Source organism: Antedon bifida, chromosome 7 (genome assembly GCF_963402885.1).
Source record: "Antedon bifida chromosome 7, ecAntBifi1.1, whole genome shotgun sequence".
In the NCBI taxonomy this organism is placed as follows: Eukaryota; Metazoa; Echinodermata; class Crinoidea; order Comatulida; family Antedonidae; genus Antedon; species Antedon bifida.
This window is the reverse complement of record NC_136232.1, coordinates 350390-373317: the sequence shown is the minus strand read 5'-3', so window position 1 is coordinate 373317 and position 22928 is coordinate 350390. Positions and strand designations below refer to the sequence as shown.

Below are 22928 nucleotides of genomic sequence, written 5' to 3'. Positions count from 1 at the left end.
ATACCATCTTCTCCATTACACCTGCACAAACTCATTTGCATAACAACGCAGGGCTTACCAAACTGTTTAAAATAGCTACAAGGTCCCCAGAAATGACACCTATAGTATTTTGAAACATGATATATAAGAGTCTTCACTACCCCACCATGATTGGGGCTGAGTAAAGACAATTTTGAAAAAAATATTTATTGAAATATGAAATTCAATATTAAGTCTCCAGTTAAGCTCACCATGGTTGGGGCAGAGCCAAGAATGAAAGCTTAGTCCCCGGAAATTATGAAACGAAATATAAAAGTCTTCAGGACCAGCCATACAATGGTGATTGTTTCCCAAGTGTGAGACATGCAATGCACGCGGCCGTGACGGTAATTCAACAAAACAAAATTATGAAATACAAACAGAGCTAGCAAACAAAAGCCTACATTTTAATATTTCTATAATTTAGAAAACAATTAGAATTATCATATCACCTTTGATAATTATAATGTTAAATTTCAACTATCCAGATGCGAATTTTAGGTTGGGTTTTAAAAAACTCGACTTCATAATTATGCTTAAATTTCGAAGATCTGCTTAAAACATATTTATTTATATATTCTACCATAAACTTTTATTCACATATTAGTAGGCCTACAATACAATATCTTGCATGAAACGGATATTTAAAAGTACACTATAGTGTGTAATGGTAGAATTACAATTCTAATGTAAAACATTAACAAAATAAAAATTGAACAGTGTTGTGTGTTGATCGCGAATGACTAACAATACCGTCTTTCCTACAGCACATGTGCACACTCATTTGCATAACAAACGCACGGCATACCAAACTACGATGAGATAAAATTAATTCTCTTCTAAACACGTAACGAAGAGAATTAATTCTAATTTATATCACTGTGCTCCACTGGCTCCAAGTTGGGTCCACTTGAGCACAGTGTATTAACATACGAAAAGATATTAAAATTCCGTGACTTATTTCTATGTTATATCAATGTGCTTCCCTGGTACCAAATTGGGTCCACTTGAGCACAGTGTATTAAAATACGAAAAGATATTAAAATTCAGTGACTTATTTCTATGTTATATCACCGTGCTCCACTGACGCCAAATTGGGTCCACTTGAGCACAGTGTATTAAAATACGAAAAGATATTAACATTCAGTGACTTATTTCTATTTTATATCAATGTGCTTCCCTGGTACCAAATTGGGTCCACTTGAGCACAGTGTATTAAAATACGAAAAGATATTAAAATTCCGTGACTTATTTCTATTAGTATCACTGTGCTCCCCTGGCTCTAAATTGGGTCCACTTGAGCACAGTGTATTACATACGAAAAGATATTAAAATTAGTGACTTATTTCTATTTTATATCATCACTGTATGTGCTCCACTGGTGCTAAATTTGGTCCACTGAACCAGAGTTACCGTAGTACTATTTCTATTTCGGAAGTAAATAAAGGCATATATGGCGCTCCGTAGAAGTAGAGTATGCTCGATCGCCGAAATGACGCTCTGAATATACCTCGCGACAGGCGCCATCTTAATACTAAGGTTGGAACATTCCATTATAAATGGATGACTTTTTAAATCCAATTACAATAATTTAATGCTTATGTACATAATTTCAAAGCATATGTGTATTTCATATGTGAAATAAATGTTTGAATAACTATTAAATTACTCCTTTGACATAAAGCTATTTTTGTATAGTTTCGTTTTAATTATTTTATAAATGAATATCATAAGCATAATGGAATGTCTGTTTTGTTCACTCTTTCCGCATGAGCAATCAACAACGTGATGATCGATGATGACAGATTGAAAGCAAAGAACACTACTATCTTAAATAAGGCATTAGCAAGCAGTACACTAGTAATATTTTTGACAACTAAGCCTAGTCTATATTAATAACTTATTCTTATAATTTATTTCTTAGTTTAGCCTACTATACTACACTGCATTATTATATAGTGGATCTATATATCTATTTATTATTAATATTATACAGTAGCTTACAAAACGACTGGCTTCTACTACAGTCTACTGTACTAGCTAGGCCTAGACCCTCCTACCAGGCCGGAGTTGTCCTTCTAATCTAGTACTAGTAGGCCCATTGCCATCTCATTTCGTGCCTAAAGGCTGGCTAGAATAGTAATGGCTAGAAGCATTTGTGCTAGGCCTAAAAAGGCTAAATAAAACGCGCGTAATTAAAAATATATGCCGTGGTTACATTTACGACATCGACAGCGGAACGAAACTACTACAAATATTTTTTCGTTCATTCAAAAAGAAATTGCATTTTTACGAAATAGTCACATGACTCGACAATATTGACAGACTCCCATGCTTCTCAGTTGAGTTGAGAGGTCTTAAAAAATGTTTTCATGTTTAATTCTTTAATTAATAATTGTTATATTATTATTCAGTGGGTGTGAACTCTCCGTTTCCAAAGAAACTCAAGTCAGAATCTAAGAAAGCTGCAAAGATTCTTCATGACTTTACATTCCCAACTGCATCAACAGGTCCAGACAAATTAATTCCAGGTACAGTAAGCTACGTTTTTCATTATCAGGCTATAATAATAGTCTATTCAGCACTTTTAAAAAATTCTACATAATGCAACTATGGGGCAGGAATGTTAATTGCCAACACTTGTCTACATGTCAATGCGCAATTGTTTGTCAAGACTCTCATTACTAAATATTGGGTTTACTACAGTATGTGGATCTATTTTAAAAACAAATTTAGATCGAAACATGTTGTTATGGCCAGAGCATGTGTAAGGTCACAGTAATTTATCTGTACAGTAATTTATTGTAATATTTATTTTTCCCTCAGCTGGCCTATTTCTGTCATGCCGTGGTATTGCTATCATAACAGTGTTTAAAGCTGGCTTCCTTGTGACAGCTAGAGGTGGAAGTGGTATTGTTGTATCTAAATTAAAAGGCGGAGGTAAAAATACATTCAGATTGTTCAAATCCCCATTAAAAGTTTTTGTTGAAACTTGTCAGCAATCAAACCCTTTTATAGCATCCAAAGTAAGTTTGGTTGGTTGATTTTTTTTTTAAATAAAAAGGTGTTATATCAAAAAGAACAATGACAAGTTTTTATATGTTGTAATAATAATGCTCAAATTATTTCTTTTTTAGGCTGGTCTGCACCATCTGCTATTGGGTTAGCTGGATTTGGCGGGGGCTTTGAAATAGGTGCCGAGGTATGTGCTAGAAATGATGAGTACAGTGTTTGTGCAGGCAATGATGATCATCACAGTCAGCTCTCTGCATGTCACATGCAGCCTACTACACTCAGCCTACTACACGTAGCCTGCTATACTCTGTCTGCTACATGTACAACCAGCTACGCTTGTGAACTTTAGGTGTCTGCTTTTTATGGAAACATCTGATGGTTATTTTCAGTGCTCTAGCAAATTTAAAAGCTAACTACATTACTCATAAGGAGACTGCAAATCTGCAGGTTTTCTAATGTTTTTAATATTAAAATGTTGTATTCCATCCTTGTCTTTCTATAACCCTCATAAGTATTTTATATCTGTATGAAGAACTGTTATATTAAGAACACAGTTTCTAAAATGACTTCCTTAACTTATATAAACCCTAATCATTTGTATTTACATGTAATATAGGATGTCAGAACGTAACTGCTCTGCTGCTCATCTTTGTGAAATTGGGTTTGTTTTCAAATCTAAATATTTTGCTTGCTTTCATTATGATTATATGCACTATAGTACTGTATATTCATATAGTTTGTCTACTCTATACTGCCTTTTATTATCTCACTGATGACTATGGTACTGTACTGTATGTTAAAATAACAGTATTGCAGTCTATTGCTCTGGAATGAAGTTACAATCAATCTCAATGGAAGTGGCTATTGCACGATCGACAATTTATATTGGCACGGGTGCCTAGTTCTCTGTGCTGATAGAAAACAGAATAAAGGTGCATGGTCGACCTTTCCCAAAGAAAACGAGCATTAGACGCACAATTTGGCGTGCTGAGAAATCATTGACTTTGACACACTGTCGATCATGGCAATAGAAGACCTTTAATTACATTTAATATACTATATAATCATGAATCTTTCTGAATGATTTCATCGTAGAATATTCTATTCTATGCATGAACAAAGCATGCATTTTCAGAAAACTGATAAGTTGTCTTAAGAATGACACGATAAACTGTAATGGTGTCCTTTTAACATAGTTGTATCATTGGAATAGTAATACTGTAGTATAGTAGTATCAATTCTATTATATTGAATCATTGTGTACACTATAGCATGAATCAATCATTTTTTTTATATTGAAACATATATCATCATCATTAATTCTCCACTGAAAGTAGCTCTTTATTTTTACATAATATTGCTTATTGCATTACAGTGTTTCTTCATACTGTTCTATTACCACCCTAGCCCCTTCACCACTCAACTATACCTATTACCACCCTAGCCCCTTCACCACTCAACTATACCTATTACCACCCTAGCCCCTTCACCACTCAACTATACCTATTACCACCCTAGCCCCTTCACCACTCAACTATACCTATTACCACCCTAGCCCCTTCACCACTCAACTATACCTATTACCACCCTAGCCCCTTCACCACTCAACTATACCTATTACCACCCTAGCCCCTTCACCACTCAACTATACCTATTACCACCCTAGCCCCTTCACCACTCAACTATACCTATTACCACCCTAGCCCCTTCACCACTCAACTATACCTATTACCACCCTAGCCCCTTCACCACTCAACTATACCTATTACCACCCTAGCCCCTTCACCACTCAACTATACCTATTACCACCCTAGCCCCTTCACCACTCAACTATACCTATTACCACCCTAGCCCCTTCACCACTCAACTATACCTATTACCACCCTAGCCCCTTCACCACTCAACTATACCTATTACCACCCTAGCCCCTTCACCACTCAACTATACCTATTACCACCCTAGCCCCTTCACCACTCAACTATACCTATTACCACCCTAGCCCCTTCACCACTCAACTATACCTATTACCACCCTAGCCCCTTCACCACTCAACTATACCTATTACCACCCTAGCCCCTTCACCACTCAACTATACCTATTACCACCCTAGCCCCTTCACCACTCAACTATACCTATTACCACCCTAGCCCCTTCACCACTCAACTATACCTATTACCACCCTAGCCCCTTCACCACTCAACTATACCTATTACCACCCTAGCCCCTTCACCACTCAACTATACCTATTACCACCCTAGCCCCTTCACCACCCAACTATACCTATTACCACCCTAGCCCCTTCACCACTCAACTATACCTATTACCACCCTAGCCCCTTCACCACTCAACTATACCTATTACCACCCTAGCCCCTTCACCACTCAACTATACCTATTACCACCCTAGCCCCTTCACCACTCAACTATATTTACTTTTACTATTGAGCTTCCAACAGTCTTTTCTCAATTAATGTGGACTTTGCAGGATTGCTGCCCTTGGTGGATATCTACACATATTTTTTCAGTGGAAACTTCATTTAAAAACGTCTCTGTGATTTTATTTAAATTTTAAACGACCTAAATAATGTTTTTATTACTAAATTTCAAATCTTAGACCTTAAGAATTGTTTGCAGTGTCATTATTTGCTTTATTTTTTGTGTACATATGCTCTCATTCATGCTGGCATGGTCACCCTGGTGAAATCTGTACATATGCTCTCATTCATGCTGGCATGGTCACCCTGGTGAAATCTGTACATATGCTCTCATTCATGCTGGCATGGTCACCCTGGTGAAATCAAACAAAATTCACTAAAAACATTATTTTCAAATTTAGATCATTATAGCTCTCGCTTAAAAAAATGATGATACTCGATGGAATACAGTAATGGATTTACTTTCTTTCTTTTAGGTGACCGACTTTGTGATCTTTCTGAACAAGCAGAGTGCAGTGGATGCATTTGCAAAGGGAGGCAATGTTACTCTTGGTGGAAATGTGACTGTAGCTGTAGGGCCTCTTGGAAGAAACATAGAGGGTGATGTTTCAGTGCGTAGTCCTGCTGCCATCTATACTTACAGCCAAACCAAAGGACTATTCGCTGGGATCTCTCTGGAAGGAGCTGCTTTAATTGAAAGAAAAGATGCAAACAGAAAGTATGTTCAGTACGCGACTCTATAATAGCTCATTGTGTTGGTCGGTCGGTCAGTAAACTCTAACTCAAATTTGCACACATGACTGGGCCAGCCATGTATATTTGCAGTACATTGATTTAATTTTTACCAGTCAGTAAGCTCAGTGATCTAGAGGTACTGTAGGATTCAAGATAGAGTCTCTCTGCATGATAGTGTCCACAATTTATCATATATGGACATTAATATAAGTATATACTTACAGACCATACTATCTCAAGTTATCTTTATCTTCAATTTATGGGTCAAAATAATAAATAGCATGCCCTCTGTTGCTCTTTTTATTTTGCCATGTATTTCACTCGATTTCTATTTTTTTTTTATCACATTACATACTGAGTATTCAATTTGTACCAGGTTGGGTAAAATTTACTTAAAGATAATGAATATACATTCCATTGTATAAAGTTATTGGTCTATAGACAAAACATGTTTTTTGCTGCCACATACTTAATATTTATAGATTCTATGGGTGTGACATTCGAGCTTTTCAAATCTTAAGTGGAGATGTTGAACCACCTGATGAATGTGAGCCACTCTACAAGGCGTTGCAGCAGCATGTAAAGTCTGGTATGGAAGCTCTTGGGCAGATGGCTAAGAAAGAAGCTCGTAAGAAAGGCAAGGAAGCTATGGGAATGGCTAAGCTAAGTGTAATGAACAGTATCAAGAATGATAAAGGCAAGTTTTAGGAGTATGTGTCGTGCACTCACAATTGTGAAAGTAACCTCTTGTAATTAAACCACCAGAGTTGGTGACTAGGGGGTCCTCCAATTCTGGGTAGTTGCATTGAGGTTACTCATTCTCTGAGGCCCCTAGGCTTCAGCTCTGGGGCCCCTGAGTTTAGCCATATAATCGTTATGCCACTGATTGTGCCAAATTTATAAAACAATGCATTGATTTATACATCATCATAGTCATCATTTCAGCATTATCAGTCTGCACGATGAAGACCTCCCCAAGCTGGACTCATTTCTTATTCAGGATATGCCAGCAAATGCTACAATTCCATCTCTTCATCTTATTTTTGTCTTCCTCAGTATCATGTGATTTATACTGTACACATTTTCATTTTTGACAGACATTTCATCGAAAAGTGAGCATAGAAAATCATCAATTGATAATAATAATAATTCTGAGGAAAAGATCAGACCTGATTCTAAACGCAAGAGTGCTGATGCAATTGATTCCCCATCACCTAAAACAAAGACATCCATTTTCAGCAGAAGCTCCAGAAGTAGCAACAGAAGTGCAATCCATTCTGGTCCAAACTTAAAGCCATTGAACAAACCAGAATCAAAGAGTGCCGATTCAAGTCCAACTCGCTCACCATTAATTGGTTCAAGACTTTCTTCATCTGGAAAAAGTAATAAAAGTAGTTTTATGATAGAATCCAGAAGTTATTCCAGAAACATGAATAGGACATCCAAAGCCCAGCAGTTTCTTTCAGCTCAGACAGAAAACACTCTTACCAAAAAAACATTAAGCACCTCAGGTAAATTTAAAATCCATTCTGTTGTGAATTATGTGTATCTTTTTAAGACAAAGTCGAGTTGACTGGTCATTAGGTTAAATCAATGGCACCACAAACCACAGCGATAAAATCAGCACAGGTCCAAATCTCTCTTCGGCCACAGTTCTGGTGGTAAAACAAGTCTTCTCTGATAAGGTCTCCAGTGAACCAATCTTTTGAATGAATGTACTGATCCCTCTCATCCTGTCATAGACAAACGAATCAGCTCTGTTAAGAGCTCAACATGAAGGGATCCTTATGAGAGATGGTGTAACATTCTAGTCTACTGTGCTTTGTGTTGGTTATCACTGTAGAAAGAGCAAAATACAAATCCATTATTGCAATAGTTGAAAACAACTTTTTGAAAAATGAAAAGTCCAGCAACCAATGCATTTAAGTTAAATTACCGGAAGCTGTGTTTAAATTGAATGTTTTTATTAAGTTGTTTTTAATTACTTAATAACTTACAACTTTCATCCTCTGAATATTTAGATTTAACCAAAGCTGATTCATGGGACAAGCCACTGATTGGGATTGCACAAGAACCATTTACAGCAATTCTACCCTGCGACCTTACCTTTGCAACAAATGATCGAATCACCATTATTACCCGGACCGACACCCAATTTGATTGGTGGGAAGGAGAGCTATATGGACGTGTAGGAATATTTCCTGCCAACTATGTCAAAGTGATTGTGTAAGTCACAGCAAAGACTAAATTCAACTATGTCAAAGTGATTGTGTAAGTCAGAGCAAAGACTAAATTCAGTTAAATGATATAAATAAACTTGCCAAATGTTGTTAGGAGGGGTCTCATGTCTCCCACTAAAGCGTGGTTCCCACTAGCGACGCAACGCAAGGACGCAACGCAAGTGAATTGACCAATCACAAGCGATGGCTTATTCGCTTGTGATTGCTAACTGTCTATAACTTCGCTTGTCATTGGTTAAAACGCTTGCGTTGCGTTTACGTCCTTGCGTTACGTTCTAGTGGGAACCAAGCTTTAAAGTGCAATTTCTCTCAATTGTTTTGGATACTCAAAAAACATCCTAAAAGTGCATAACGTGACCATACAACAAAAGCAAAACAATTTGTGCAATTTAATTATCTATGCCAAAGAATGAAGTGTTGTGTTAAAATAAAATTTATATAACAGATGCATTTTTATAAAATTATAGTATATTATGTTTAGCTTCATTTAGTTTATTTTTGTTTACGATATTATGTAATATATGCAATGCTTAAACATTCCAAATATGTGCAATTATAAATATTCTTTCATTCAATTTTGTTTAAATGTCAATTTGTATAAAATAGGCCATATGTACAGTATTATAATATATATTTAGTTTATGTTTCTAACAGTATTTTCGTTAACAATTTTGCATGGTAAAAAAGTACGGTAGGCCTACATTAAAGTTATTATTTATTTTTGTTTCAGCATTTCAGTTACATAGTATTATTTAATGTTTTGTGCTACATGAAATATGAGATAATTTTCTAGGTATGATGTACTTTCGTTTCTGCTCCCAAAACTAGTTATCCATTCATTATGAAATATTTTTAAATGTTATTATTAGATTCAAATGTTATTAAAAATTGTTAAAGGTCAAGAACCTTGTCACGTTTCGATATTACTATCATTCGTGATGGTACACATTGTTGGTCAATAATCTTTTGACGAAATTCCAATCAACAAAGAAATCAACAACCCCTTCCCACGTATGTCACGTCCAAACATGTGTTTGGCCTTTCACACATCAGTGCACCTCATTAGCATAATCACGATGTTGAATTCTATGTGAATACTCGACCTGCTAACGTGATATTCAATATTAGCAGGAAGAGCACGATAAAATCTTATTTGAACGTGCCTATTCAGCTAAATGCATTCGTCGTTCTCTATTTTACATCTCATCTTCTTTATTTATGCCCGTTTATGCATCACGTCATTCAATTTAATTAACCACGCATAACGAGTTGTAACTAGCGCCATCGCAGTACTACGAGCTGTGGATGTAATTATGCTAAAAATGGTTTACAGGTTACACAGGTGCAAATAAATAAATTAGAAATCAAACAGATTATAAATTGGTATTCCGACAAGGAAGAGTTCTTTTTCTATTAAACTTCAATTTAATGAAGTCATGATTCGAAGACCTATACCCATGTTTTCAATATCGGCGGGTATCATGCAATCATAACAATTTGTGTTCGATGGCGGCCATTTTGAATTCCAAGATGGCCGCTAAAATATTTGAATTTATCAATCTTAAAGATGTATTGTCCCTTGAAACACAAAAAAATGAAGGTCAAAATATTCTAAATTTAAATTGGCCATATCAAAGTAATATTAAAGTTATTCACTTTAAGTCGAAAATTCGAGCCAAAAACAACAAGTTTACGTAATTAACCAGTGAACTATGAACTATGAACTAAATTAATTTGATTACATTTCGTCTGGAAAATCGCGAGCGAAAGTAAACAAAGATTTTAAACCATAAGTACGCATTATGCATATTAGGATTGTTTACAACTCGTCACAATTGAGAAGGTATTTTCACACAGATCGTGAGGAAGTTTTATGATTATGCATACAGAGTAGCCAAACAAGCGCGTTTCATTATGGGATATGTTTTGATCGAAAACTTTGACTGGAAGTCAAAGTTATTTTTTTTAACAAAAAAAACGTCTGTATTTCAGGTAAATGATTTTTTTTTTCGACAAATGTTTGGTGATAGTTAATAACTATTATGATACTTCAAAATGACCCACCTTTTTTCGAAATCTTTAATTTTTAATTTTTTGGGAATTAGTCAAAGGGACAATACATCCTTTAAGCAAAGGCATTATAGTCATGACTAATGAAGACTTACCCATGACTGCCAGAATATGTTATTTATTACCAATATATTATTAATAATATCCTATATTTAAGTACAGACCACCATGAATCAAATTGGCCTATTATTATATTTACTTTAATTTTTGTCGATATATTTCGCAATGTTGGATGTAGAAGCAACAACAACATTTTTTTTATTTTGTTTCATTTTTCTTTTTAAAATAACGCTTCCTTCCGGTCTGGTCGCGATAAACGATTTGTCAATCAATCAATCAATCAATCAAAATAACACTTATTTCCTTCATTCAAACTAACAAATATAGTTTCTTTCAATATACAACATGAAGGAGGCACAGATTTTAAGAAACAAAGCTTGTGCTGAAAGTGCCAACAGAAAATAATACTCAAAAATACAATTTAAAAACAAAAATGATAATATCATAATTCTGTTTATTATAAAAAGATTGCTATAGCCATAAAACATAATGTTGTAGGCCTACTTCTCTTACGATTTCCTTGAAGTTAGTTTTTTCCTTGATAATGATCACTTCATTTATACAAGAAGGAAAAAAGCTCGGTGGTAAAAGGGTACAATATTATAATAACACATATTTGATTTTAATAAAAAAAAAACCTTACCATTCAATGACCACCATCTGACACAAGTCTTGATGACTTCACTATGCCCCCGATTGAATATATGGGTATAGGTATTTTAGTCATGACTATGTGTCCTCAATATTGGATAACAAATGTATATCATTGATGGTGGCCACTTGGGTTCTTATTGCTTGTGGTCCCCTTTTTTTTTTCTTTGGTGATATTATTATAGAGCTACTATGGGAAGTTAGTTTAATGCTTTCTTCCATGAAAGTGCACCATTCTTCTCTAAATAAATATTAGCCGCTCTACTATTAATGTATATTATAATAATCATGTGAATATATGCACAAAAAAAAACAAGTATACAGTGCAGTATATTACATTTTGGTATGCAATATACGCTGTGCAGGTTACGAGTGACAGTTCAGTATGTATACTGAATACATTACTTTATCCTATTCGTGCCCGTGGCACATAAGGTTACAACTGAATAGATTGATGGCTTTATTATTCCTTGTCAACTTATACAGTACTGTATTTAGAAATTATCTTCATTAGAATTTGGAGTAGATCTTTATTTTGTATTCATAAATAATCTGTTACTTTCAACCGCATTAAAGTTGCCAAAGATGTTTGATATCATTATTGCATGAGTTTAGTTGTTTTGTTTTGTTTCGTTTTATTTGATATTTATAATTAATCGAGAAAATCCTTATAGACCTACGACAGTAGCCAAACTTTGTAGTTATCAGTAGACTCACTGGGTCTGGCTCAAATATTTGGAAAAGTCATGGTTTGTGCTAAGATGTATGGATATATGATAGTTTTCTAAAACAACAATCATCGCTAGTATAGAATGAACTGGACTCTTCCCATTCCCAAAAATCACAATCTCTGTATTTGTCGGACTGAAAATATTTTTCTCAAACCAGAACCTGATGGGGAACAATGTTCATTACAATCGGCACACTACAAGCAAATACAGTCGATCATTATACCACCCGATTCAGACCACGAAAGACACGTGACCCAAATAACAATGATGCAAGTATCCCGTTGCGATGCAGCGCTTTTCCCCATAGCATGCAATAACCCAGGAAACATATCGCGCGCATCATCGGATATCCGAATGACACGCACACGCTTGTTTTTGCAACCATAACAACGATTGTTATGTTTTGAAACAGTACGGAGAGAGAGGAGTAAAGTAACAACACATAGACAGAGAGGAGTAAAATAACAACACATGTCCCATTAAATCTGTCTATCTGCCACACATCCAATTTAGCATGGGCAGGCTCCAATCACTCCATGCGCATTATTCAATAATAAATTAGCTTGATAGCCACTCACAAAAAGGCATGCCGCAAGACGAGACGTTGCTGAAAGTGCCAGTTGAGAAGGCAGTCGTAAGAGACGGCGTATCCAATGACGATGGTATGGATGGTGCTAAACCAAATCCGAGTTACTTTTCCCTTGGAAATGAAAAGAGCGTCGTGGAAATGCCAGCTTTACCTGCCTGGATGATCAACACACCTATGCACAGCAAGCTACCAATGATCGATGCACCGAAGGGCAAGTACGTACTTTTTACAACAGGACTTTGCGAAAAGGTACAGTCTTTCCATTTTAATAATAATTTAATAGGGTATTTGTATTATTTTAATAATATTGATATGTAGGCGTTGGGAATAGACCTAGCCTAGGCTACCTAGGCCTAGTTAGATAGGCCCTAGCGAAATATTGATAGTCAATTAAAATGAATAACTGGTCAGATATTAATTATTTGCGAGCAAATGTAATACCATCGTTTTTAGAGACAACGAATACACATCATGAGTCTTTTTAATGCGTACTTTTTTTTTTACCGAGGTTAGTAAATCCGCTTAGGCCTATACCTAAGCTAGCCTAGGCCTAATATGAATACGATACGATGCAAAATGTAAATTGAAAAACACACTGACGTATTTCTTGAGACTGCATAAGTAATGCAATATTTAACAAATAAATTTGAAGAAAGCCAGCAAGATAGGTCTTAAAGCAACCAAGATTAATTAAACTTGATTTTCTAAGTGGCCAAGTCTCAGAATACGGATGATTAAAGTGCTAGTTGATTACATTACATCATTTTCGTGCGTCATTCGTCAACAATTATCCTGATATTTGATCAAAACATGTATCAGTCACACGTTTAATTTTAATCCGATATAACCAATATATTTGGAATTAGCCCCCTATATAAAATGGGAATGCATAAACGACCGTAAATTCAGAATATACTAAAAAGAGAATGAATGAAATATAGGCCTAAAGAGAAATGCACAAAATCGGAATGTCTAAAATAGGGAATGCCTAAAATGAGAATAGACAAAATGGGAATGCATAAAATGGGAATGCATAAAATGGGAATGCCTAAAATGAGAATAGACAAAAAATGTGTAAATTGTCTACTATTAGTTCCCCTTTAACAAACACAACAAAATAATACAATTATTTTGTAAAGGATTTAACACTGGCTACAATGCCAAGCGCCAATATAATTTGGCTCATGAAGATAAAAAAAAAACTTTAAACAACTTCATAATTTTGTCTTAATTTTTAGATTGACTGTACACCCAGTGATTTTGATTTTGATGCAAGTCCTCAAATGATCTCAGTCCAGTACAAAAGCCTGCACGATCCCCATCTGAAGTGGCACTATACTCGATCTGCTGTATACAAACGACTCGTTAAAAATGGATTCATTACATCTGACGGAAAGGTAAAGGCATATTACCGTAATTAGAACGAATGCCAGGATTAGCTGGTTTTTATTCTTAAGCCTTAAGCTCTGTCTACACTATCAAACTATTTGAAAAAAATGTAATATGGTACTGATATACCCAAGTATGGTAACAGATCTTTAAAATCCACGCAAACCTAAACAAATGCAGTATCACTTGCTTAACTAAAAAGGCTAAAGATAAAAATTTCTAGTTAGACAAACATATTGAAACAAGGCCATATAGATGGCTGCAGTCGCGTGCTAAAGTTAGTGTTTACCGACCGACCAACCGACCGACCGAAATTGCCTCAACATGTTTAAAAATGTTGAAAATGTTTATAAACATTAATATTTTTTAAATTTACACGTGCGTAGCTTGTGACTTTTGACGTGCTCGTATAACGTAATTTCGAGTTGAAAAGTGAGTCAAGAAAGCAGAAATCGGGCAAAAAGAGTGCGTATTAACATTTAACTGCGCGTGCAAAACTCGGCGCACTCATGGCAATTTTTTAAACGCTTAAAATTGCCTCTTATTTCATCGAAAATAAATTTTGACAATTTAGAAAATTTTAAGCGCGCGTACGCATGCGTTACATGCGCTACGCACGTGATTGTATTGCCATATGATGATTTATGCCCTGAAATTTATGAGTACCAAATTTTATTTAATTGTGTTTCATGCTTGTGAAGATATGATTACAAACGTGTAATCGTGCGTGGACCGCGTAATTTTTGATTGCGCACCATGAAAACATAACCACATCGATTCCTGGCCATAAGGAATATACTGTGAAAAATTGACTTAGCTAGATTACACTGATATCAAGACAAGGTCATATACAAGTTAGTGTTTACCGACCGACCGACCGACCAACCGACCGACATAGTGATCTGTAGAGTCGCGTTGCACGCGACTAAAAACATAAAAGTAACCAAAAAGCGGATGGCTGTCAGTTTAAATACTATTTACAAATTAAAGTACATAAATGAAATAGGAAGATGGTATACAAACACAAAATGTCAACATTATAGGTACACAAAATATATAAATAGATTTTACTGTTAAAAAAAAATAAAGTACGATGTTTAATCCGCATCTAATAGCTCCACTGATCATACTGCTCAAGCATAATTAAATATTTGGCTTATTATTATTAATATTATTATTAATACACGCTGTATAATTTTAAACGAATTAATATTTACAAAAGTATAATCTTATATAGGTATTATGCACATTAAAAGAATTCAACGAGTACCATCAGTATTTGAAACAGATCCGATTATCCAAAATAAAACAAGATCGCAAACGCACGGTAAGTACGGCCCTACTTTTTTATTCGCGCGAAGTAAAATCGTCGTTTTATGCACATGCGTAAGCCTATTTATATTTACCTTTTCGGTTCTTAAACTGGTTAACTTCCCACAATGACGTTCCCGAGTTCATCGAGTGTTTCTTCCAGGTCCGATTATTACCAAATTATTATTAATACAGTTCGCTCAAACAGTAGGCCTAAATTGGAATGTTTACGTGAACAATTATGATAATTATGATAAGGATACATAATAAAATTTATAATCTTTTTCGACACAAACTTTAATAGTCTTTTATCTGTACATTGTTTACCTTTCATTTTTAAAATATAGGCCGGCCTGATGCCATTCACATAAAACTAATCTTGAATACTTGAATGTAAATATTCTACGAGAATAATAGTTCTACTACTACACTCCCATGCATATCCCGGATGCAGCTTACGTTTCATATTACTCGATAACAATACGGCTTTATACAGCTTTTACATTATATTATTTATAATCATTTTTCTGTTATAAAAATCATAACTAATTATATGTTTTCTCATTTTACATTCTTCAGATGGAGGCTAATCAAAAGAAAATAAGAAAAGGAGTGAAAAAAGGTAAAAATGAAAAAGTCCGAGATATTCGCGCAAAAGAAGCAAAGGAGAGAAAGAAAACCCAAGAGAAAGAGAAAGAAGCTAGGTATTTACATGAAACCATTATTTTCAATATTTTTGTAAAAGATTATTGCAATAAACTAAACATCTTCACTTTTCTTTTTTAAGTTACTATTTGTCACCTTTCACGCTGGTTTCTGTGTTTCTTTACTTTCATTCCATATCAGAAATTAACTATAACAATTTATATACCATAACCGCGTTCGACACGCAATATAAGGCAATATGCAGAAAAAATAAATTTTTTAACCATACATTACTATTTAAAAAAAAGTATTCAGCAAAGACTCTAGTTAGTACATAATAAATGCCATAAAGCAAAACAAATTCTAAGTAATATTTCTATTTACTCGATTTTAATTCATATTAAATATTAGGCCTATTAAAAGAAGTTAAGTTATTATTAATACTGCTTTCCCCACTTCGGTCTCCAATTCTCATTTAAATAGGGCCTACTCATCTGAGGTTGAGTTCTGTGTAAACGGAACTTGTATGTGGTGGCTGTTCCATCGGCTCCATATATTCATCCTCATCCATTGACACATTCGATTCATCATACTCTGGTTGCATCACCTGTTCACACGTTGCGTATTCATTTTCGTCGTCAATAATGACTGTAGTTTTCGGTGATACGCCGTCATACTTATTATCCCGGTGATAGCTAACTCTACACTGTGTCGGTGACATCAGTGAGTTTCCTAGAATCAGTTGAAACAAAACAAGATCGGTTAAATAACGGTCAAAATGTACCGTACGTGGTACTGTACATACTTTTACGTACCATGGGAAATTTGGTTTATTTGTTAAATGAACGAACCAACAGTACAGAGCAACAATATCAGGGTGAATATAGAATAGTATACAATAGAACCAACAGTAGGCTACACAGAGCACCAATATCAGGGTGAATATAGAATAGTATACAATAGAACCAACAGTACAGAGCACCAATATCAGGGTGAATATAGAATAGTATACAATACAAAACAGTAAAATAATGTCAAATGTTCAAAATGCATTTAAATTGAGAAAGACTAGACTACGGTTAAACTCATTTAAGAAATATTTGATAAAAGAAATGAATTCTACAATTCTTCTAAAGAAAATTCCAACCTTTCTTTACAGTTAACATAGATTAAAAAACATAAAGACATAAGTAAAAGAAAGTTGTAACGGTTTCAACTTGAATAGTGTTTGCTGTTTATTACTGATTATTATTTTCCCACAATCTTAATTCTGATACAATTTCAATTATAAAATATAGGAACCATGATTCAACTACGATATTGGTTATTAATATTTATACCATTTTCTAAACTATGGACAAAACCATTTTGAAAAAATCTAAAAGAATGTTAAGTGTTTTTGAGTTTTTAACAGTAATACTCTACAAGTCTAGTAACATACAACTATAACATTACAATTGTAACTAAAATTTTACCGTTAACAATTTGTTTCCCTGGCTTCTGTGGCGTCGGTGTACGTTTTCGTGCTATGCAGATTGCTAACACTATTAACAGCACGATAAGAATTGCCTGGGCTACAATTACTGATACATATATGTGATCTGAAATATAAATTTGTTTTTTGTAGCTATAAGGATAGTTTCAACCATGTACAGTAGGCCCTACATTAAATAAGTATTCGACTTCATATTATTCTGTGCTGGGAGATAAAATAATTCAAAATATTTTCGTAGTTGATTTCTGTTATCAGCATTCTAATATTAGGCCAAACTGTTGTGTGTAAAATGGTCAAGCGGTTCTAGTTAGGTCCCGTAAAAGTAATTGGTCTAGCTATAAATCTACTCTTGTAATTCTTACCGTTGCATGGTGCCATTTCGAGTGGGGTAGCTGTCCCCATATTTCCAGTGTTGGTTTTTGCTGTTGATATGGTTATTTCAGATTGACATAATATTCCAACACGTGTATGCCCTAATCCCCAAATTACATCGGAGCACCTAATGTCATACCAATAACTGTCATTAGTGTTCAAATAAACTCCGGCACAAGCTTTCGTTTTAACTGATGGTTCACCTATATTCCAGTTACTATATTCAAAAGGTTCTTTCAAACCATCCCACTTCCAGTCATCTTCCTTGCTGTTTCTACGAAGACCAATGAACATTTTCATATCAGGATAACTTTCTTTGAGATAGTATCCCAAAATACTTTGCACGCGAACATCAGGAATAGCTGCTAAATTGGTTCCATTATCTTTACAAGCCGTTCGTGCATCATTCCATGTGTATTCTGTAATTCCATCTACGACTACTGGAAATGAATCCGAAGTACTAGAAGAAAAAAAACTGAAACTTCTGTAGTCAGTGTATTCCTCCTGCAGAATGACCTTATAGCAGCTGGTGTCAAGTAGAAATCCGTCGCACTCAGTTTCTGAAAAAAAAAGATAAAGATGATTTTTGCATGTATTAATAGCTAAGCCTACAAAAAATGTAGGTGTGTAGCTAGTGTTTTTAAAGCTAAGATTATCTTACAACGTCAGTATCTTTGCTAGTATACGCAGTACTCAGCACAGAATTACGATATTTCCTACTGTATTCTTGTCTACAACCATGTTAACATAGATTTCTGCATGGAGAAATTATTATTTCACTAACTCGATTCTGAGATGAACTCAATCTTATTAGATAGAACGTAACAGATCCGTAGGTTTAAATACAAACGTTTAGGCCTAACTACTATCGCTTTAAACTGTCAATCTTATTGATATTTTAGACAGTTCTTGTTGAATTGTAATCTCTCCAATCAATCTTACCAATAGCAGCACTGCTAATCTTGATAACCATAAGAAAAATAGAAATCGTAAATACAGGAATATCCATTCTGTGTGGTCTCAAAAAGAATGGTCGCAGTTCCGTAGGCCTACTCTATTTGTTTTCTGTTCCAAACTGTGGTTAGGTTTGTTCTTTTCTACTTCCCCGTCTCATCAGTTGTCAACCAACAATTAATAGCAATACAGATTTACTTTACGGAAACAATATTAAAACGCCGTCATAATGACCTTATGTCACTACCGGTTAATACGGATATAGATATAGAATATCCCAATGTATGTGAGGCATATCAGTTATGTAATATCTACTCACTATTCTTGTAAAACCATAATGGCTGTAAACAATATCTCTTTAAACACTCGTTAAAACTGAATTATTTTGTTGATACTTTCCAAAATAACAAAAAGAACTAGATAAAAGGAAAGGACAAAAAGAACTAGATAGGACAATAGCTTAGGGCTATTGTGTTTTGAGGATAGGGTAACTCAAATCAAATTAAACACTGTGCACAAAATGCAGTATAGAAATGTAGCATCATATCTTGATAATAATTTTATAAAGGCTGGGAACCAACACCCACATGGTACCCGACACAGTTATTTTAATTTTGTTCCACCGATCTCTTCTAATGTTATAGATGGCACATTTTATGCTTCAGCAATTAAAGAATGGAACAAATTACCAAGTACGATAAAAAGTACTGAGATTGTAAATGCATTTAGAAAATTAGTTAAAATGGTATAGCATCTAAACTTAATTTTGTTTTACTTCTCTCTAAACTTCTTTTACCTTAAGGATTCCATCCAATGGAAATAAACCTGAGTTATTGGTTTTCTTAGCCGATCATGGCCGAAATCACTTTCCTCACCTAAATCTTTTATGAATTTTTAATGGTTTTAAATATTTTTAACATTGTTTTTATACGGTTTTAGATGTTTTAAAATATTTTTTTATCATTGTTTTATATGTTGTTTTTGAATACTGTTTTATTCATGAACCTTTTTACTTGTTTAATGTGATTTTGATCAAATAAATGAATGAATGAACGTTCTGCGCTGTTCTTGTTCTTTCTTTGAATACGGTAACCAAAGTACTCAGGAATGGGAATTATTCATTATTGGAAGCACAGACAACAGCGAAAAAAATCAAAACTGGTGCATTGTTACACAAATATGTATTTACATTCTTGCTGGTGTTTTTTTTCTTCAAAAGATTCAATGCCATGCTCAGTCTGGAAAAATTACGATGTATCCGGCTTGAAGAAAAACTTCGACTGAAACAAAAGCATAAGACGACTTGTATGCGAATAGTTAAAGAAAAAATCAATGGTTTAAAGGCTCAACAGGCCATGGAGGTATGTTTGTTATCTGATAAGAAATTCTAAAAAACAAAACTGTTTATAATAGGAGTTATTACTTAATTTTAGTATCCGATTCTCGGTATTGAATCTAGATTTTTACAATATTAAAAATTCCGTAATAACATGTTTTTTTTTAACAAAGAGGAATTAAATACCGGACTAGTACACATGGGCTCTCCTGTGAAATTCCTGGAGAATGTTTACAACATTTCCTTCACACTACGCGAACCTGGTAACAACTTGTTATAAGTCGTTACTTTTTGCAATGTGAAAAGTGTATAACAAAGCTCCATAGAAAACTATACATAGTCAAGTGGAAAAAGTCACTCACAAATAAAGACTGAACAGTAAATGTATCTTCATGTTCATAACTGTTTTAATAGGAAAAGAAGCGTAAAGCTACATTGCTCAGAAAAAGGAGTCTGGATGACAAGAAACGAGCGGAAAAGTTGGAAAAGAACCGTCTTGCTAAGCAGGAAGAAAGAGAGAGAAAGGTAAAAACATCCATCTGTCCATAATTAATTATTTACCAGGAAGTACTGTGATAGCGCTGGGATTTGAACCCGGAGAACCATGGATTGGTAAACAATTATGTTGACCTCAAAGCTATAAATATTTCTTATATTTTAGCTTGAGCAAAAGTGGAATTTACGTGAGCGTCTTCGTGAAATGCATTTACTTCGTGAGATAGCTGAAGAAGAGAAAAGACAACAGCATATGTCTAAAGACATTGCCGAAAGAGATGCTACTGTTGAACAAGCTCGGGCTCGTCAAAGAGGTTAATACAATTTTAATCTGTTTTTCTCCCATCATATTTTTATTTTTGTTGACAACCTGTTGATTGTTAAAAGCGCTATATAAATTATTACATTTCATTTTCAACCAACATTCAATAGAGTCCTTCAATCATCACTAACTAAGTTATGACTATAAAGTTTCTATTTTGCATTATTTCACAGCTATTTTCCATAAGATCAAAGAGAGAAGAGCAAATGAAATAAAAGAAAAAGAAGAGCTAGTGTCAAAACGATTAGATGTCAAGTTAAAGAAAGTACAGGAAAGATTCCAGAAACGTTCTCAACCTAAAAAACGTAAGCAATAAAGTATAAGACGTACTTTTGTTCGATTCAGTATACAAAACGTTGATAATTTAATGATTCTGCCATGGATAAATCCATTAAGTGTGATCGTAATGCAGGCACCATCAAAAAAGGTGTCTGGCATGATTATAAACTTGGATCTCGAGAGTAAAAACCAGCAGTGAAAGTCAACGGCTACTAGACTTAAAAAAGACGGCTCCAAGAACAGTAACAGTAATACCCATTTCGCAATTCTGTACTTTTGAAGGTCCCTCCTCCACTTTATTGATTTTCTCTCGGTTATTGATGTTGTCTTTATTTGGGCCGATGTTAAAATAGCCGGTATATTATAGAACATATATTATGCAATATCAGTTATTTTCTTATCCGATATTATTATTAGCCAGAACAAACGCCGCGAATTCTTCACGAAGATGTCGATTTTCCAGTTCTTGGAGTTTAGAAAGAACACTTACGTCTCCTGACCACCTTAACCCATGTGATGATTCTTGGATTAAGAAATTAAAGGTAATTGAATGGCTTTACTACTTACTAATCTAAAATTATAGTCAACTGCTTGGTTATAAATATCAAATAAAATGACACATTGCTAGGTTATATTTAGAGACAGCTGGCTTGCCAAAAAAAAGCATTGACTGCCTCGTTTTCAAATACATTATGTCAACGATTTAAAAAAAAAAAGAGGCAATGTGTAGTGTATTATAGTGAAAGGACAAACTGTAGGTAGTTTTTTTTTCTAGAAAATAATACCGTACGAGAATTGGTTGCAGAGTTAGTTAAGAAGCAGTTTCCGATGTGGGACGGGAACGCGTTTTATTTTTCATTGTACATGTTATTCTATGTTTCTTACTAGGAAATACAAGATACAAAGTCAGACACTGTAACCGAAACGCATGATAAGAGAATAACCAAGAATTCAGAATCGTCGACACGTGAAAATCCACAAAAAGTATCTACACATAGTTTGAGGTTCAATGAATCTGTTCATTCAACTAACAATTCTTTAGATAGTTCACTCAACGGAATGGTATCGAATGAGGAAGATGGTAAATTGATTCTTCCCTATTTACAATACATTAAACCCTAAGAAAACCTGACATTATTGAATTTTGGAGAATGTTTTTTGTTTTAATGAGTGAGCCAGTCACTATATTTATACCAAAATCTGGGTGGGAACGACTAATAAACATATGAGTAACCGAGCGGTTAAGACAGTGGAGAGATGGGGGAGAGATCGCTTGGAAAAAGTCTGGGGAGATAGGAGATTAAGTATGTGTAGTCGAAACATTAACATCTTGCATGTTTTTTAGATAATATGCCTACGTTTGATATTGAACCAAGAAGTGTTGACTCGCTTGCAAAAGGACTAATTTGTAATATCTTACAAGACGTAGCGGAAGAGGAAGGGTATGATGGGTATTACTTAAGCCCACGGTCCTCACAAGGTGGAAGTGAGAACAATATTTATCTGTTTATTTACAATACATTAAACCCTAAGAAAACCTGACATTATTGAATTTTGGAGAATGTTTCTTGTTTTTAATGAGTGAGCCAGTCACTATATTTATACCAAATTTGGGATGGGAACGACTGATAAACATATGAGTAACCAAGCGGTTAAGACAGTGGAGCCGTAATCCGGCAATGGTTCTGGTGGTAGAACAAATCGTCTTGGATAAGGACTACAAACTCAAGTGTGCTTTAAAAAACCTAGTGCAGCTTTTTAGACGGGTAGGGACTTAACCCGGTGTA

General features: G+C 34.6%; 3 protein-coding genes across 6 annotated transcripts; 2 read left to right on the top strand and 1 right to left on the bottom strand.

Moving 5' to 3' along the window:
• Positions 1 to 1802: 1802 nt before the first annotated feature.
• LOC144848022 (SH3 domain-containing YSC84-like protein 1) lies at positions 1803 to 9341 on the top strand. Of its 4 annotated transcripts, none has more exons than XR_013613818.1 (9): positions 1803 to 1878; positions 2433 to 2549; positions 2845 to 2958; positions 3156 to 3220; positions 5944 to 6185; positions 6685 to 6899; positions 7300 to 7713; positions 8224 to 8563; positions 8741 to 9341. XR_013613818.1 is itself a non-coding variant. In XM_078704684.1 (9 exons), coding segments are annotated over exons 1-8 (1377 nt in total). In that variant the 5' UTR covers positions 1803 to 1877; the 3' UTR covers positions 8433 to 8459; positions 8501 to 9341. The 4 variants fall into 4 exon arrangements, 3 of the variants coding, with proteins under 3 accessions (XP_078560810.1, XP_078560809.1, XP_078560811.1); XM_078704684.1 differs by having other exon boundaries at positions 8224 to 8459; positions 8501 to 9341; XM_078704683.1 differs by having other exon boundaries at positions 8224 to 9341.
• A 2976-nt stretch (positions 9342 to 12317) lies between these two features.
• On the top strand, positions 12318 to 22683 carry LOC144848325 (uncharacterized). The gene is made up of 11 exons (XM_078705039.1): positions 12318 to 12792; positions 13782 to 13940; positions 15170 to 15259; positions 15823 to 15947; positions 19929 to 20070; positions 20460 to 20570; positions 20707 to 20854; positions 21036 to 21167; positions 21559 to 21683; positions 22030 to 22222; positions 22487 to 22683. Exons 1-11 carry the CDS (start codon positions 12541 to 12543, stop codon positions 22681 to 22683), a joined length of 1674 nt encoding a protein of 557 aa, XP_078561165.1. The 5' UTR covers positions 12318 to 12540.
• On the bottom strand, positions 15509 to 18842 carry LOC144848023 (uncharacterized). Its single transcript, XM_078704686.1, has 4 exons — positions 18698 to 18842; positions 17746 to 18315; positions 17364 to 17489; positions 15509 to 16620 (listed from the first exon to the last, which is right to left on the bottom strand). The coding sequence occupies exons 1-4, from the start codon at positions 18762 to 18764 to the stop codon at positions 16379 to 16381; spliced, it is 1005 nt and encodes a 334-aa protein (XP_078560812.1). The 5' UTR covers positions 18765 to 18842; the 3' UTR covers positions 15509 to 16378.
• Positions 22684 to 22928: the final 245 nt, after the last annotated feature.

Coding starts and splice junctions, on each gene's coding strand:
- LOC144848022 (XM_078704684.1), top strand. Junction 6,900..7,299: donor CAGTATCAAGAATGATAAAG/GCAAGTTTTAGG, acceptor CATTTTTGACAG/ACATTTCATCGAAAAGTGAG. Junction 7,714..8,223: donor AAAAACATTAAGCACCTCAG/GTAAATTTAAAA, acceptor CTGAATATTTAG/ATTTAACCAAAGCTGATTCA.
- LOC144848325 (XM_078705039.1), top strand. CDS start 12,541: ATGCCGCAAGACGAGACGTTGCTGAAAGTGCCAGTTGAGAAGGCAGTC. Junction 13,941..15,169: donor TCATTACATCTGACGGAAAG/GTAAAGGCATAT, acceptor AATCTTATATAG/GTATTATGCACATTAAAAGA. Junction 15,260..15,822: donor AACAAGATCGCAAACGCACG/GTAAGTACGGCC, acceptor TACATTCTTCAG/ATGGAGGCTAATCAAAAGAA.
- LOC144848023 (XM_078704686.1), bottom strand. CDS start 18,764: ATGGATATTCCTGTATTTACGATTTCTATTTTTCTTATGGTTATCAAG. Junction 18,316..18,697: donor GATTAGCAGTGCTGCTATTG/GTAAGATTGATT, acceptor TTTTTTTTTCAG/AAACTGAGTGCGACGGATTT. Junction 16,621..17,363: donor AGGGAAACAAATTGTTAACG/GTAAAATTTTAG, acceptor AACTGATTCTAG/GAAACTCACTGATGTCACCG.